The 17,346-nt window shown below is 48.1% G+C and overlaps 1 protein-coding gene across 9 annotated transcripts in view; it reads right to left on the reverse strand.

The window, feature by feature from the left end:
• Nucleotides 1–11,226: 11,226 nt before the first annotated feature.
• erc1 (ELKS/RAB6-interacting/CAST family member 1) overlaps nt 11,227–17,346 on the reverse strand; it is a 169,699-nt gene continuing 163,579 nt past the window's right edge. For 7 of the 9 annotated variants that reach the window (XM_031897623.1, XM_031897621.1, XM_031897618.1 and 4 more), the window contains one exon: nt 11,227–16,327. In XM_031897623.1, the coding sequence (XP_031753483.1) occupies nt 16,190–16,327 (138 nt within the window). In that variant the 3' untranslated portion in view covers nt 11,227–16,189. 9 annotated transcript variants of the gene reach the window in all.

Genomic DNA, 17,346 nt, shown 5'->3' on the forward strand with positions numbered 1-17,346 from the left:
CTCACCAAGCGAGCGAATCTTCACGTGTATGGGCACCTTAAAGGTCCCCATACACAGGCCAATAGCAGCTGCCGATATAGGTCCCTTAGACAGATTCGGCAGCTTATCGGCCCGTGTATGGGCACTACCGACGGGCCTGCCCGACCGATATCTGGCCTGAAATCGGCCATATCTCGATTGGGCAGGTTAGAAAATCTAGTCGGATCAGGGACCGCATTGGCTCGTTAATACTTTTCCTATACCTGCCATTATAATTACCCTAAATTCCCCCAATATCGCCCACCCATAGGTGGGGATATCGGGAGAAGATCCGCTTGCTTGGCGACATCACCAAACGAGCAGATCTTATGGGGACCTTAAGAGAGGGCTAATAATCTAAGAGGGACAATAGATATTAGATAACACTCTAATCTAGATTAGGATGTATAAGGCTTGGCGCAATCCCATTTCCCCACCTCCAATTGAGGTCCGTTAGAATGTATCTGCTTTTGGATAGGGGGAACCATGATGACCTATGATGATTTGTTGAGGTGCACCCCCCCCATGTACATTCATTAGATCCTCAGGTCATTGTTTCCAATACGGAAGAGTTGTTCTGATGGCTTTAAAGGCAGAGCAAAGGCTTCCGGCTCTCTATGGAAAGTTAGAAATGTTGGTTCCTTGAGGGAAAACCATACTTTATGCTTTGAGAGGGGGGATAACTGTAGGAGTTTGAAGTAGGAGAAGTTGGATGCCATATTCTTGATTAGTTTGGTAAGCTAGAACCTTCCAATAAGAACCAAGTGGTTATATTGGTCATTGAAGTGGAATGTAAACTGGAGATACTGGAGCTAAGCAAAGGCTTCCAGCTCTTTATGGAAAGTCGAAGGTTTTTGGTAGGAGGGTGAATAAGGAGAAGAAGCTGGAATGGCAGACGTTTAGCATTGGAAGAAGCTTGTAGGGAGAGGGTACAAACGTTTCTTGTCACACTATGTTTGTTTTTGGATTTCCAGGGAGAAATCAGGGTATAGCGATATTTTGGTATTTTCATAGGCCAGGTGACCTTCATCGGGCCATTGCTAACAGAGAGTCTCCATCTTTGGCATCTCTTGGGGGGGCACCTGGAATTGGGGCCCTCATTGGGATACAGTGGGCTCTTTCCATAGTAAAGGTATTGGAGAGATTCGATATCTGGAACGTGTTGCTTATCCATTTCTCCAAGAAGGAGCCCTCCACTCGTTCCGGAAAGCCCACTAGACGGATATTGTTGTGTCTTAAACGGTTTTCCAGGTCGTTGGCTTTGGTTTGCCATTGCGTGACTGCCTGCTGGAGCTTTTGTAGTGGGAGAGGGTTCTAGAGATTTTCTAGTGAGCTTATGCGTTGTTCTGCCTCCACCTCAGTTTTTGGATGTCATGCTTCAAAATGGAGAATTCTACTTTCAATTCCTCTGTTGTGGCTGTTAGAAGCGTGGTACTTACTGTACATCTCTAGTGGCTTTAATTTCGACCAGCAGATCGGTGAGAGAAGGTTCCACGGTCCTTGCTGGGCTGCCGGGAATTGATGGGCCTGTGTCGGCGCCATTTTGTACAGGCCTTTCTTCCCTGGCAAATCTCTCTAGTCGCCCAGCCATCTCCATCACTTTCTTCTGTGCTTTGTTTGGCCCCATTTTGTTGCACTGGGGAAGAGGAGTCTGGCTATTCACCTAAAGGTCCCCATACACGGGCCGATTGTAGCTGCCAATATGGGTCCCTGTGTAGGGGCACTACTGACGGGCCTGCCCGACCGACATCTGGCCTGAAATCGGGCAGATATCGATCGGGCAGGTTAGAAAATCTAGTCGGATCGGGGACCCCATCGGCTCATTGATGCGGTCCCCGGACCGACTTGGCCAAACGGGGGCCAAACGATTGAATTATCCTGGACTCTCCCAGTATTGCCCACCCTAAGGTGGGGATATCGGGAGAAGATCCGCTCGCTTGGCGACATCACCAAGCGAGCGGATCTGCCAGTGTATGGGGGCCTTTAGGCAACTCGGGGAGATTAGTCGCCTGCGAACAGGGAGTTTTGTTGCGGGCGACTTATTTCCCCGTGTGCCAGAGCCCTAAAGGGAAACTAAATCGCATTTGTATTTGAATGTTCGTTCTTTCTAATCTCAGGTGTAAGAACAAGGAGCACCCAGTCCCGTTTCCCCACATGTACTTATCTCTGCTGGTAACAATGCACAGCGCTGCAGTAAGTCAATATCAGCTCTTTGATGTACCCGTGTATTAATTCGTTAGCACCGTTTCATCTTCACAATCCCATAAACCCAAGATAAAGGGTGGAAAGATACAATAGGGCCGTTTCATACAAGATAAAGCCGCTTATCAGTAAATAGGTGGTTGTGTAATACTTATTAATTGAGTTTCTGATTTGGCCTATCAGTGCCAGGAAGGGAGGAACCAATCAGAGATGTTGGTAACAGTTATCCCTCCACCGTATTGTTTATTGATGTCCCGCTGATGTGATTACTTAATAAAAGTTTGATTATTAATGAACTCCAAGCATGAACTATAATAACCCATTAGCTTGCAAGTCAAATCCCCCCCCCCCCCCAGTGGGATATTGACAGCAGGCTCTGTGGATGCTCAGGGGCTCAGGCAATTTAGGGGACCCAGTAGAGGTACCTAGAACTTTCTAGGTATGCCAGTGTCAGCCACCTATTCAGTGGCGTTGTGACTAATGAAGGACCAGTAAGGTCACTTTCTGTCCTAAATGGGAAACACTGATTGCTCTGGGGAGCCATAGCTGGCTGAAGGTGAGGGGGCACAGGGAGCAGGGCCGCCATAAGAAATCACGGGGCCCCTAACAACAAAATTTTCTGGGCCCCCCTCCCTCAGGGCCCCTCTCATCAGTACAAAGGACACACAGACATAAAAAGTATCAGGACCCCCCTAACACAGTGTCCCCCTAATGCTATGCTGTCTAGGGCCCCCCATATACAGTGCCCCCAATTGCCCCCTGAAGCCTGTGCCCCCATACACAGTTCCCCCCATATGCTATGCTGGCCAGGGCCCCCCATATACAGTGCCCCCAATTGCCCCCTGAAGCCTGTGCCCCCATACACAGTTCCCCCCATATGCTATGCTGGCCAGGGCCCCCCATACACAGGGCCCCCCCTAACGCTATGCTGGCCAGGACCCCCTATACACAGTGCCCCCCTAACGCTATGCTGGCAAGGAGCCCCCATACACAGTGCCCCCATATACAGTGCCCCCCATACACAGTGCTACTTTGCCCCCAATCTGCGGCTTCTTCTTTGGCTTCTTCTGTGGTGGTGGCGACGACGACTTCGGCCTCCTCAGCCCCTTTTATAAGGTTCCGCCCCATGTGTACGGACGTCACACGTATGCACAGGGCGTGACCAATCAGATTGGATTACGGATAACAGGGCCCATAATAGATTAAAGGGGGCCCGAGCTAGTCAGAAACTGTAGCACAGCCGGGCCCCCTTTAAAAGTGAAGATTGCCCAGGCTGACTGTACCCCCCTGATGGTGGCCCTGACAGGGATAGTTTATCACAAGGGTCCCTGAAGAGATTCCTAGCAAGGAAAGTTATAGTTGCCCTTTAAGAGAGGGTCACTATCAGGGGTACAGTAAGGGAGCTGGGGCAACTGCAAACAATAAATGGTGCAGATTCAAAGCGATTGGATGATGGATCTGATCACATGACACTGAGCTGCCTGTGGCTCTGGCTCCTCTGGTCTAAGGTGGAGAGAGTGACTATAGTTTTAGCTGGGGGGCCCCCATTTAGTAAAAATTTGCCTCTGTCCTGGGCCCATGAGTACTGGAAAACAGATGCCATTTCTTTCTATGGTGCAGGCCACATGGAGCTGAATGTTTCCCAATGCTCTGGGCTGAGGGAAGAACCCGAGGAGGAGGGGGGCACTGCCCAAACTGTACCTGGTCCCCTTTTGTTTTATCATTATGGCTCCAAAAATAAAATAAATGCCCCAGATACAGCCTGAGCATCTGTTCCAGGGAAATCTACTTTATTTTATAATTATTCATCTTATTTTCTGGATCTCTTTGGCTGTCCGGAAATAATTCTGTCCCTGAGTCAGAGGCAGCCAATTAATGAGTCTAATTAGGCTACTGGGTGAGTCTGGAGATTAACCCGGGATGAGATGCCTTGAAAAGCAAACAACATTTATCTGGGCTGAGGCCCAGCTGCGCACAGCGTCCCGGGGGGGCCTATTCTCTAGCAGTGAGGGGCCAGGGGGCTTCTACCAGGGGTCATAGTGCAGGTATCGGACCCCTTATCCAGAAAGTTCCAAATTACGGAAAGGTCATGTGATGATTCCCTTTTCTCTTTAATAATAAAACAGTACCTGTACTTGATCCCAACTAAGATATAATTACCCCTTATTGGGGCAGAACAGCCCTATTGGGTTTATTTCATGGTTAAATGATTCCCTTTTCTCTGTAATAATAAAACAGTACCTGTACTTGATCCCAACTAAGATATAATTACCCCTTATTGGGGGCAGAACAGCCCTATTGGGGTTATTTAATGGTTAAATGATTCCCTTTTCTCTGTAATAATAAAACAGTACCTGTACTTGATCCCAACTAAGATATAATTACCCCTTATTGGGGGCAGAACAGCCCTATTGGGTTTATGCCATACCTGTACCATATCTAATACACTCTAAGCAAACTGGAAACTATACAGTAATATTGTATAATACTGTAGATCATCTAAGCAAACAACATGGCAGCTCCTACATATGTATAAATACAAAGAGTGAATGATTTTATGTTGGGGCCTTCGGGTTATGACCCAGACCAAGATATTTTTATTACAAATGTATTTATTTCCCAGGTCCGTACCCGTGACACTGGCCATTGTAGGAATGTTGGTTCTCACGGAGTCCGGCCGCGGGTTTCGGGATTGATGGGCCCACAGCCGGCGCCTCCCGGGGGGAATGAATAGCCGGGGGGACACCAGAAGTAATTGGATGGCAGCCTGCGGCTCTTTTATGGAGCAAGTTCATTGTACGGAGTCACAATCCTAGCGCCTCGGGGAGGGGGCAGGTTTATACGTTCTGCCCGGGGGGGGGGGGGTTGTTCCTTTGTGGGAAGCGGATTGTTTGGGGGGGCTAGAGGGGCCCAAGTAATTGCTATGAGACACATAATGAGGAATGTTCCGACACGTAAAGATAGTTTTATTTTTTCATTTAATGAACCTTTCCTTGGCTTTTGCGCGGCAACAATTGGGATTTTTTCTTCACTTAAGGAATTTATTTATGTCCCACCCACTGCTTGAGTGACAGAATTCCTGCCCCTTCCCCTGTGAGCTCCCATTAGTCTTCTAGTCCCACCCACTGCTTGAGTGACAGAATTCCTGGCCCTTCCCCTGTGAGCTCCCATCAGTGTTCTAGTCCCACCCACTGCTTGAGTGACAGAATTCCTGGCCCTTCCCCTGTGAGCTCCCATCAGAGTTCCCTAGTCCCACCCACTGCTTGAGTGACAGAATTCCTGGCCCTTCCCCTGTGAGCTCCCATCAGTCTTCTAGTCCCGCCCACTGCTTGAGTGACAGAATTCCTGGCCCTTCCCCTGTGAGCTCCCATCAGAGTTCCCTAGTCCCACCCACTGCTTGAGTGACAGAATTCCTGGCCCTTCCCCTGTGAGCTCCCATCAGTCTTCTAGTCCCGCCCACTGCTTGAGTGACAGAATTCCTGGCCCTTCCCCTGTGAGCTCCCATCAGTGTTCTAGTCCCACCCACTGCTTGAGTGACAGACTGCCTGCTCATCCACCTGTAAGCTCCCATCAGAGTGTTCTATTCCCACTCAATGTTGAGTGACAGACTCCTTACTTCTCTCCTGTAAGATGCCATCAGAGTTTCCTAGTCCCACCCACTGCTTAAGTTAAAAAACTCCCTGCCCCAACCCCTGTAAGCCCCATTCAGATTGTTCTAGTCCCACCCACTGCTTGAGTTAGAGAATCCCAGCCCCATCCCCTGTAAGCTTCCATCAGAGTCTTCTACTCCCACTCAATGCTTGAGTAACAGACTCCTTACTTCTCCCCCTATAAGATGCCATCAGAGTTTCTTAGTCCAGCCCACTGCTTGTTACATAATCCAGCCCCTTCCCCTGCTCCCATCAGAGTGTTCTACTCCTACTCAATGCTTGAGTGACAGACTCCTTATTTCCACCCCTGTAAGATGCCATTGGAGTTTCCTAGTCCAGCCCACTGGTTGAGTTACAGACTTCCTTGCCCCAACCCCTGAAAGCCCCAATCAGATTGTTCTAGTCCAGCCCACTTCTTGAGTTACAGAATCCCAGGCTCTTACCCTGTAAGCTCCCATTAGAGTGTTCTACTGCCACTCATTGCTTGGGTGACAGACTCCTTGCTTCTCCCCTGTAAGATGCCATCAGAGTTTCCTAGTCCAGCCCACTGCTGGAGTTACAGAATCCCAACCCCTTCCCCTGTAAGATGCCATCAGAGTTTTCCAGTCCCACCCACTGCATGAGTTACAGACTCCCTGCCCCAACCTCTGTAAGCCCCAATCAGATTGTTCTAGCCCAGCCCACTGATTGAATTACAGAATCCCAGCCCCTTCCCCTGTAAGCTCCCATCAGAGTCTTCTACTCCCACTCAATGGACTCCTAGCTTCTTCCCTGTAAGGTGCCATCAGAGTTCCTTAGTCCCACCCACTGCTTGAGTCACAGACTCCCTGCCCCAACCCCTGTAACCTGCTGAAGTCCTCTAGTCCTGACTACTTCCAAGCCTGTTCTTGGGGTGCACAGATGCACATATCGGGGTTGGGGGGACCTGAAAACTTTTTAAACCAGGCGCCATGGAAGATGATTCTGGGGGGGGGGGGGGTTGTTTATGTTGCTGCCCGACTCTTTTCCCATGTACCCCCAGCTCCCCGCATTAATGTTTCAGACTATATCTATATTTGGTTATATAATCGCGCGCTCTCATTGGTCCAAACCTTCTGGCCGGCAGACATAGCCCAATGATGTGTCTTTTCGTATAAATACTGAGGCATCCCAGGAATGACATTTATAATTTCACTGGCGACATAATAGGATATTTTGGGAGCTGCCATGTGGCTAAAGAAACATGCAGAGATTACTGTCACGTAATTCCAGATGCCACATCAGTGCAGCGGCACATCATCTGCCCCCGTCACCTCGCCGCGCCGTCGGGGCTACGGAATATTTGGCACCAATATCGGAATATTTTTTGTTGTGGGAGCCAATGATTTCAAAATAAAAACGATGAGGTGTCGTCCCCTCTTGGCCAACGACCTTGGATTGGAATTAAAATTTATTAAGTGGGGTTTTTTTTTTTTTTTCCGGAAATTCTCAGGATCGTACTGGGAATAATATCGGCGCGGTATCCATGGAGACAGCGAGTACAAACACATTGTAGAAGGGTTGAAAAGCAGCGACCAATCAGAGGTTTGACCAATCACAGATAGATATGGTCCATGTGGGGGTATGACCCTGGGAGTTAATGTTCCCCCTGTGGATACGTTGCTGATTGGTCTGTATTGATTACGGTAGATCCTTACCTACTTCACTGATAGGGTTCTATAGCCCTAAGGACTATAACCTCACAGGCCTAAGCATTAGACCGACTTGGCAGGTTATTGGCACGTGTATGGGCACTAACGACGGGCCTGTCCGACTGATATCTGGGCAGATATTGATCGGGCAGGGCAATATCGGGTGGGCGATATCGGGCAAGTCCAAGCTAATTAGCACAATGAGCTCGTTGATGTGTCCCGGAACTGACTTTGCCTATTCCCGTCGTGCTATATTGGTCCCTTAAGGTCCCCATACACGGTAAGATGTCGCCAAGCGAGCGGATCTTCCCCCGATATCCCCACCTACGGGTGGGCGATATTGGGGAGCTTGAAGTTAAAAAAAAAATAAAATAATCCGATCGTTTGGCCCTGGGGCCAAACGATTGGATTATGTAGGCGGCAATGGGGCAGTTGGTTCGGGGGCCGCATCAACAAGCCGATGAGGTCCCAGATCCGACTGGATTTTCTAACCTGGCTGCTCAATTTCAGGCCAGATATCGGTCGGGCAGGCCCGTCGTTAGTGCCCATACACGGGCTGATAAGCTGCCGAATTGGTCCAAGGGACCCATATCAGCAGCTACTATCGGCCCGTGTATGGGGACCTTTAGACCGACTCGGCAGCTTATTGGCCCGTGTACGGGCATTAACGACGGGCCTGCCCGACTGATATCTGGCCTGAAATTGATCTGGCAGGGCGATATCGGGTCGTCCGTATCGGGCGAATCCGTCGAATTAACACGACGGATTAGCACGATGAGCTCGTTGATGTGGTCCCTGAACCGACTTCACCTATACCCGTCGTGCTAATTTGATCGTTTGGCCCCGAATTAGCCTGGATTCGCCCGATATTGCCCACCCCGTAGGTTTCCAATCAACATAGGGGCTACGGATATAAAAGGTTGGGGATCCCTGATCTAAGCTATAGAACTACGGGTGATAGATATATAGTGGGTTATTAGCCAGCACATATATACATGTATAGGCTTAGTTAGAATACCAGGAGGTTGGTTAAATTGCTTGGCATTGGGCTCCAAGTCTGTTGTCTCTCGGCTATTTGCTTGAAAGGGCCTTGTGTGCAAATAATAAGCCTATTTTCCCTTTACTCGCTGCTTTGTGCCCTTGACCTAGATGAACCCAACCAATTATCCAGTTGTTGCCCCACTACCCAATGCACTAATGATACAGCTTATTTTCACAGCTTGTGATCTCCCGGGGCCCTCGGCAACCAAAGCCTCGCAGGGATCAGTCATATGGAACCATCCTCCCAATTAGTACGTGACCTCTTCAGCGCGGCTAACTCCACGGGTCATCACGTGATGCTTCTAACCCCCGGCTTGTCTTTCAGCTATGATATTGTGGACCACACACATCAACTCAATCCTCCTGGAACATGGATAATTTGTCTAAACTCCTTTAATGTTCAGAATGAGCATCACGTAGGCAGCCATAACGAACCTGTATGACAGTGTAGCCAACCAAAAACTCCCAACTCACACCACATATCAGCAATGAGGGGTTTGATGGAGGGTCAATCTACAAGCAGGGTCTCTCCTCTTTGGTGATGACCAATGATCCAACCTTCAGTGAGTGGATGGCTCCCCAACATTTTTTTTTTACCCCTAAGCTACATTCAAAGGGAAAAAGAGTTGGGGAGCAACTCAAGTATAAAAAAAAGTTCTTGGGATGCCATATAAGAGCTTTAATAGGCTAATTGGTAGCCCCTACATCAGGGATCCCCAACCTTTTATACCAGTGAGCCACATTCAAATGGAAAAAGTGTTGGGGAGCAACACAAGCATGAGTAAAGTTCCTGGGGGTGTCAATAAGAGCTGTAACTGGCTATCTGGTAGCCCCTATTTGGGCTGGAAGCCTACAGAAGGCTCTGTTTGACATTATACTTTGTTTTTATGCAACCAAAACCACAAATTCAAGAATGAGCACCTACTTTGAGGTCACTGGGAGCAATGTCCAAGGGGTTGGGGAGCAACATGTTACCCCCGAGCCACTGGTTGGGGATCACTGCCCTACATGGACTGGCAGCCTACAGGAGTTTCTGTTTGGCAGTACACCTGGTTTTTATTCAACCAAAACTTGCCCCCAAGTCAGGAATTCAAAAATAACTCCCTGGTTTGGGGGCACTGAGAGCAGCATCCAAGGGGTTGGGGAGCAACATGTTGCCCCGGAGCCATTGGTTGGGGATCAGTGGTCTAGTACATAAAGTAAAGGACTGTTGGGTTGGGATGTGATGGTTGAATGGTTGGTTGAGTGGACAGTGTATCCAGTTGGCCCATGTATGGCCGTCTTTAGCGGTTTTACTTTGGAGCTGGCCAAAGAGGTTCTCAACCAACAGGAGATCTTGAATTTACTCAATCAACCATCACATCCCAAACCAACGTAAAGTCAAGATCTCTTGTTGGTTGAGAACCTCTTTGGCCAGCTCCAATGTAAAATATCTAAAGATGGCCATACATGGGCCAACTGGATACACTCTCTACTCAATCAACCATCACATCCCAAACCAACGTAAATTCAAGATCTCCTGTTGGTTGAGAACCTCTTTGGCCAACTCCAATGTAAAATATCTAAAGATGGCCATACATGGGCCAACTGGGTACACTCTCTACTCAATCAACCATCACATCCCAAACCAACGTAGAGAGTGTATCCAGTTGGCCCATGTATGGCCATCTTTAGATATTTTACATTGGAGCTGGCCAAAGAGGTTCTCAACCAACAGGAGATCTTGACTTTACGTTGGTTTGGGATGTGATGGTTGAATGGTTGATTGAGTGGAGTGTACCCAGTTGGCCCATGTATCTTTAGATATTTTACATTGGAGTTGGCCAAAGAGGTTCTCAACCAACAGGAGATCTTGGCGGGACAATCCGACGCACATTCTTTACAATTGTATTTTAGTTCCGCAGATGGAAAAGAACGAACAACTTGTTTTTATCTTAATTTTTTTTATTATTTTTATTTTTTGGCATCCTGTGTCAGGGAAAAAAAATACATGTATAAAGACAGGGTGGATAACAACATTAAAAACGCCGTAACGCCAGAGGCCGGACATTGCAACGTGGCCCCCGCGCGGCGCAGATGGAACACAGGGAACACCTCCGGCTCAGGAAAGAAAATTTTTTTTCGGGGGTTGGGGGGGGGGGGGGGGAATTAGTAAGAATAAAAAGAAATATTTGTACAACATTTTAAAAAAAGGCACGAGACAGGCCAATATAAAATAAAGTGGGGGGGGGGGGGGGACAACGGAAAGACACAGCGGTTCAACACTTTTACTGCCAATACGGTGCAAAAACCAACAATGCCGACTCTACTAGCAGCAAAAGGGTTAACTTCCTTATTATTTATAGATATTTATATATATGACACAACAAAAAAAAAACCAGAGGAGCAGCAAATCTATCACCCCTTAATCATTTTGGACCTACTCGTTGCTGGACATTCAATGGAGACCACCGTTTACTAGGCCAGGGCAACCTAGTTGGCAAGGAATTGTGGGAGTTGTAGTTCTGTGACATTGCCAAAGGGTGTCTATCCCTGTTCCAGCTCCCCACTGGTGTATCAAAGCAACAGCCCCCCTCTAATACATTCATTTGCCATCTCGAAGCCCCTCCTTCCTCCCGTGGAGGACACGTGGAATATTGGCTCTGTGCTTGCCAAAGACAGCAATGTAATGGGTTAAAGCAGCGGGTCACCTGCTTCAGTAATAAAGCCGCCAGTTTGTGAATGAAACCAACCATTCAGGACACATTCTTTAGTACCCCCATGGTCAGACTGGGCCTCCCCACAGAACCTCACATTGAGGCCCACTCAATGATAACAACTGGCTGTACAGGGCTAAATCCAATAGGTATAGTGCAGACCTTGGATGAAAATAAGAAAGGGCTGCAGGGAATAGTCCTTGGCTGAGGCAGGTCCCCTGGTATTCTGGCAGAGCAGAACTCCAAATCCCACTTTATTTGGCTTGGATAGCTCTGAAATGCTCCAGAACTGCTCTACAACTGGTTGGCTGGGGATGGCAGGACCCTGGAAACATTTCATTGTAATAAGTGGGGATGAATCGGAGACCTGATGAGTGGGCAAGGTCAAAATTCACAGATATCCTTGGAGACTTGGCCATCAACCTTAAATATTGCTTTTCATGGGAAAATGTGCCCATCAGAGCTGAAAACCTCTAATGGCTGACTGACTGGTCTGCAACGAGATGATGGTGGCTCATGGCAACCTTGAGTAATCTAGAATGTTTAGATGGTGGCTTATGGCTATCTTGACTGGATGATGGGGTCTCCTGGCTACATTGAGTGGACTACAACAATAAGATGGTGGCTCGTGGCAACCTTGAGTAAACTAGAATGTTTAGATGGTGGCTTATGGCTACCTTGACTGGATGATGGGGTCTCCTGGCTACATTGAGTGGACTACAACAATAAGATGGTGGCTTATGGCTGACCTGGCTGGACTAGAACAATCTAAGAATGCACCAAATCCATAAATTTATGGGTTGAGCCAAATCCCAAAGCTTAAATTGCATATATAAGAGAAAAATCCATAGTCACGTTTTCCAGAGCTTCAAAGGGTTTGGCTCAACACTTGGATTCAGCCAAATCCCAAACCTAAGACTAGAACAATCTGATGGTGATGGGAAGAGCTGGACAAGAACAATCTAGAGGAGACTCATGGGTAACATGACCGGTATATAACAATCTGATGGTGCCCTGGCTGGGGTAGAATGATCTGATGGTGCCCTGACTGGCGTAGAATGATCTGATGGTGCCCTGGCTGGGGTAGAATGATCTGATGGTGCCCTGACTGGCGTAGAATGATCTGATGGTGCCCTGACTGGCGTAGAATGATCTCATGGTGCCCTGACTGGCGTAGAATGATCTCATGGTGCCCTGACTGGCGTAGAATGATCTCATGGTGCCCTGACTGGCGTAGAATGATCTGATGGTGCCCTGACTGGCGTAGAATGATCTGATGGTGCCCTGACTGGCGTAGAATGATCTGATGGTGCCCTGACTGGCGTAGAATGATCTGATGGTGCCCTGACTGGCGTAGAATGATCTGATGGTGCCCTGACTGGCATAGAATGATCTGATGGTGCCCTGACTGGCGTAGAATGATCTAATGGTGCCCTGACTGGCGTAGAATGATCTGATGGTGCCCTGACTGGCGTAGAATGATCTGATGGTGGCTTATGGTGCCCTGACCTGATGGAGGCTTACGGTGCCCTGACCTGTTCTGATGGTGGCTTATGGTGCCCTGACCTGACCTGATGGTGGCTTAGGACATCAAGGAGTCTTTTAGAGCCAACCCAGCAGAAGCATGGGAAATACCAATAGGGTGGGGGTCACCCAGACTGTAAGGCTTTATACCGAAGCAGGTGAATTTACCGACGTTTCTATAAAAGAACGAAACATACCGCGTTGTGTATAAAGGAAACAAAAAGCACGTCAATATGGCGAATTATTCAAAGGCTAAAACACCCGCAGACATATCTCACATCTATACACGTATGTGCGGTTACACGCAAACGTAACTCTGTAGGTCAATAGCCACCTTTTATTCTCATTTGCCCATAAAGTGGCAAGATGGGGTCCCTTCTGCCAATGAGAGCAGTAAACCCCACACGGGACACTATAGACAAACGGTTTCGGTAAAGGGTTCATTAAAGGCCCAGGCTGAATCACAAAAAAAAGAATAAAAATCCCTGAAAATTCAGGAATTACATGTCAACCCTCAAGCGCCCCCAGAACCAAAGTCTTTTTTTCCCCGCCCCCACCCATTCAGCCATTTTTTTTCTTTTTTGACACAAAAAAAGGTTTTCCAAAACAAAAAATTGTCTTCTAAAAAGTCATAGTAACGGCAGCCATTTTGCTCAGCAACATTTCGTCGTTTTTGTAAAAAAACAAACAAAAAAAAAACGGGAAAATGAAGGTGGGCAATCGATTATTGCGTCTGGTTTCAGTAGGTTGTGGAAATATCTGTAATCTGGCAGTTTTACTAAACTAGTATTGGGGTGGCAGGGGCATGCTGGGAGATGTAGTTTAGCAGCAGATACATGGCTGTAGGAGATATCACTGCTATATATTATGCATCATAATATCCAAGGGGTCGGTGGTGGCTCTACATTGGCCATCGGGTCATTATCGTACTCTAGTGCTCATATCTCCTCTAGATCAGCGGTTCTCAACCTGTGGGTCGGGGCCCCTTTGGGGGTGGAACGACCCATTCACAGGGGTCACCTAAGACCATTGGAAAACACTTAGGAATAGTTTTATGGTTGGGGGTCACCACAATATGAGGATCTGTATTAAAGGGTCACGGCATTAGGAAGGTTGAGAACCACTGGTCTATAGGAAGAGCTCACAAGTATCCTTCCAACAGGGGGTCAGTGGTGGTTGCCATGACCAAGCTGTGGCTATCAGATCATTATCGTACTCTAGTGCTCATACCTCCTAGAGGAAGAGCTCCCAAGTATCCTTCCAACAGGGGGTCAGTGGTGGCTCTACAGTTGCCATGACCAAGCTGTGGCCATCATGTCTACTTAAGGGGAACATATCAAAACCCAACACTGTTGTTCAGGATCGGAAACTAGTTCCCTGAAAGATTCAGTATTTAAGAATAAGCAATGCTCTAGCGCCCATCTCTCTTCTTAAAGAAAAGCTGACAATTATCCTCGTTGCTTAACAGTTGCCATGGGCAGAAAACCAGTTCCAGGACCCTCATTCTAGAAAGCAGCCATATCTCCTCTGAAAGATGAGTTGGTAATCAGCCTTCCAACAGGTAACCGTTCTAGATTGAATCTGTCCTTGTCCTTCTCTGTCAGAGCAAGAACCCACTGGATAGGGGTAATGACCCATTCTAGACAAGAAGCCTGATAAACCTAGCCTTGATATTTATATTACTCCATATTAAGGGTGTTTAAGTTAAAACTGTAGCTACAGGTTGGACAGCACTGTCTCCAACGTCCCTACCATATCGGCTATTCAACCACTCTACAAGGTCCCTATGATGTATGAAACCCTGAGTAGCTAGAGCTGTTTTGATGGTCAGCTCCCCCCCCCCCCAAAAAAAAAAAACCCCCAGTCATGTTCTTCATTATATATTTATATTAACAACATTTTGCCCACTTGCTACCCTGGTTGAGTTGTGGGCCAGCAAAGGTTCAATGTATTCCCTAGGAGAAGATTCAGAGCAGGGTTAGTGTACAGAAGAGCACAAATATGGAGATGGCTGGTGTCTATGGTTCGTGACGGATACACTAAATAAAGCTCCACAATCCGTAGCACCGGTGTGGAAACTGGGTCTAAAGGACTCACATCCACACAAAACAAGAGACAGGGGAGCTTGTCAGTCTAGGAGGATCTTCTCTGGTTGGCTAAGGTACAGGTAACATTGTCCACCCCAGCCATCAAGGCAATGCTGAGGGTTTGATGTGTGACGGTTAGTGTTCTTAATAAGTGGCGTACACTGTGGGGGGAATAAAGAATTATAGAGAAACTGGATAAGCCACAAAGCAGGGGTTCCTAGTGTTAGGGTTGTCTGCACTTTAGGTGACTTTGTGATCCACCCACCTCCTAGACCTCTGTTGATGGGACTTTGCTTGAGTTCCTGAGGTTATCAGAGGCAGGGTTTCCTCTTACAACAAACTATGGGGTAACCGTAAGACATGTATCGGTACGAATGGGGTGAGGCAGGAGGGTCATACACCTTGCTGGTGAGGAGGTGGGAACACAAGAAGGTAACCCCAACGTATCCATGTAACGGAAACAGAATCAAGATATGAGAGAGCTGGAGAGGGACGCTCGTCTATTCCTGCCTAACTGGAAATGTAGGCCAAACCCTAAGAGCTAACGGCAATTACCTGCCTCATTGACCACGAGCGAAGACTGCTCAGTGCCGAACCCAAGTCCTTGGAATAATCCAGCTACTCAGCCTCACCAAGTACCATGAGTAAGATGGTCATGACTGGTTGGGCGATTATTCCTATAGGAAGGTATGTAGTGATTGGCAGAGAAAGAAAGGTAGTCCTCTCCCCCAAATCCTGGAAAACATGGCAGCATGGTTATACATAGAACAACCAGATGTTGAAGGAAAGAAGCAAGAAGAGTAGTGTAATTGATACTAACGGACCTCTGGCCTATTGGGTCAGCCATTGGGCGGTGGGGCTGCAGTTTGCAGTAGTGTACAATACATTAGTGTTGGCCTGACTATGGTTTCTCAACAGTTTATGGTGAGACTCAGTATAAAACGCCCCCCAAGCTCCAACCCCCTGACATAGAACCACCAGGAACCCCTTTATTATTGCATTTAGTCTCTGTTGAGTAATTCAAACTGAAAGAGAGACGGTGCTTTCCTCCCCCAACGGCTAAGGAAATGGTTTGGTCCTGGAGGCAAACCCAGAAAGCTCTGTGAGAAAGCGACAGCCCCCCCCCGCCGTGATCTTTGGAAACGGTCAAACAGCGCAGTGAGTGGACAGGCAGTGCAAGGCTGAAAGTGCAGTTCCCAATCCCAAGGTGCAACACCAGTGGGCGGAGGGATAGGTCAGCGAACACCGCATCCATTCTGTCGGCTGGGTCTCTCGTTCCTGTGATTGGGTGTGGGGGGAGGTCAGGACGACTCCTCTAAGGCGTTGACAACTTGCTCCAAAATGTCAGGGCAGTGATCAGCGATTTGCTGGAGAATGGCATTGGCGAACTCCTGCAGCTCGGCGCTCTCGTGTTCGCACTTTTCCAGCTCTTCGGTCAGCTGCGGGGCAGAAGGGACACGGTTAGTACTGATAGCGGTTTGGGCATCACCAAAAGTTGTGTTTAGCGCTAAAAAAGAACTACTATTGGGATTGAAGCTGCTAAAGTTGGGCACAAAAAGATTTGGCACAAACTTTGCCCAGTTGGTGGTCCAATGGGGATGATCTAATTTTGTCCCCTTGGCCAATGATAATGTTATGGGTGAATCTGGACAGCAAGGGTTAACCTGCACCCCTTCACTGATCAGCCTGCATTCCTTGATCCTATTGGTTGTGGACCTTATCAGTGGCCCAATGTGGTTCTTGCACCTTGCAATTGGCCACCTTCACACTTAAGGTCCCCATACACGTGAAGATTCTTCACCTGATATCCCCACCTACGGGTGGCCGATATCGGGGGAACGTATAGGCTAGGGGGGCCAAACGATCTAATTATAATGATGGGTATAGGCAAAGTCGGTTCAGGGACGGCGTCGATGAGCACATGCGGTCCGCGATCCGACTAGATTTTCTAACCTGCCTGATCGAGATCTGCCCAATTTCAGACCAGATATCGGTCGGGCAGGCCCGTCGTTAGTGCCCATACACGGGCCGATAAGCTGCTGAGTCGGTCTAAGGGACCCATATCGGCAGTTACAATCGGCCCGTGTATGGGGACCTTTAGGAAATCCAGATGGGAAAGGGGAATGTATTGCATACACCACGAGCAAAGGTGGCATTCTGGGAGCGAGTCCCTACACACAGCTGGAAGTGGTGCTTGTGGTCGGCTCAGTTTATTGTTCTACATTTGGGCCCAGCAGGTTAATCCCAGCCAAGCCTCTCCCTTAATCTCAGCGAATGAATGTAATGCCGACTGCCGACGACTGCCCTTTCACATTACAGAGACTAATTCCTTAACTGCCCTGTAATGATAGGCCTACAAATCCTGACAGCAGGTGATAGGAGGCCACAGACCTATCCAGTATGGGTGGTACAAACGGCAGCTCTGAGAATCCATATCATTGGATGATCACTGAAATTT

Source organism: Xenopus tropicalis, chromosome 3 (genome assembly GCF_000004195.4).
Source record: "Xenopus tropicalis strain Nigerian chromosome 3, UCB_Xtro_10.0, whole genome shotgun sequence".
In the NCBI taxonomy this organism is placed as follows: domain Eukaryota; kingdom Metazoa; phylum Chordata; class Amphibia; order Anura; family Pipidae; genus Xenopus; species Xenopus tropicalis.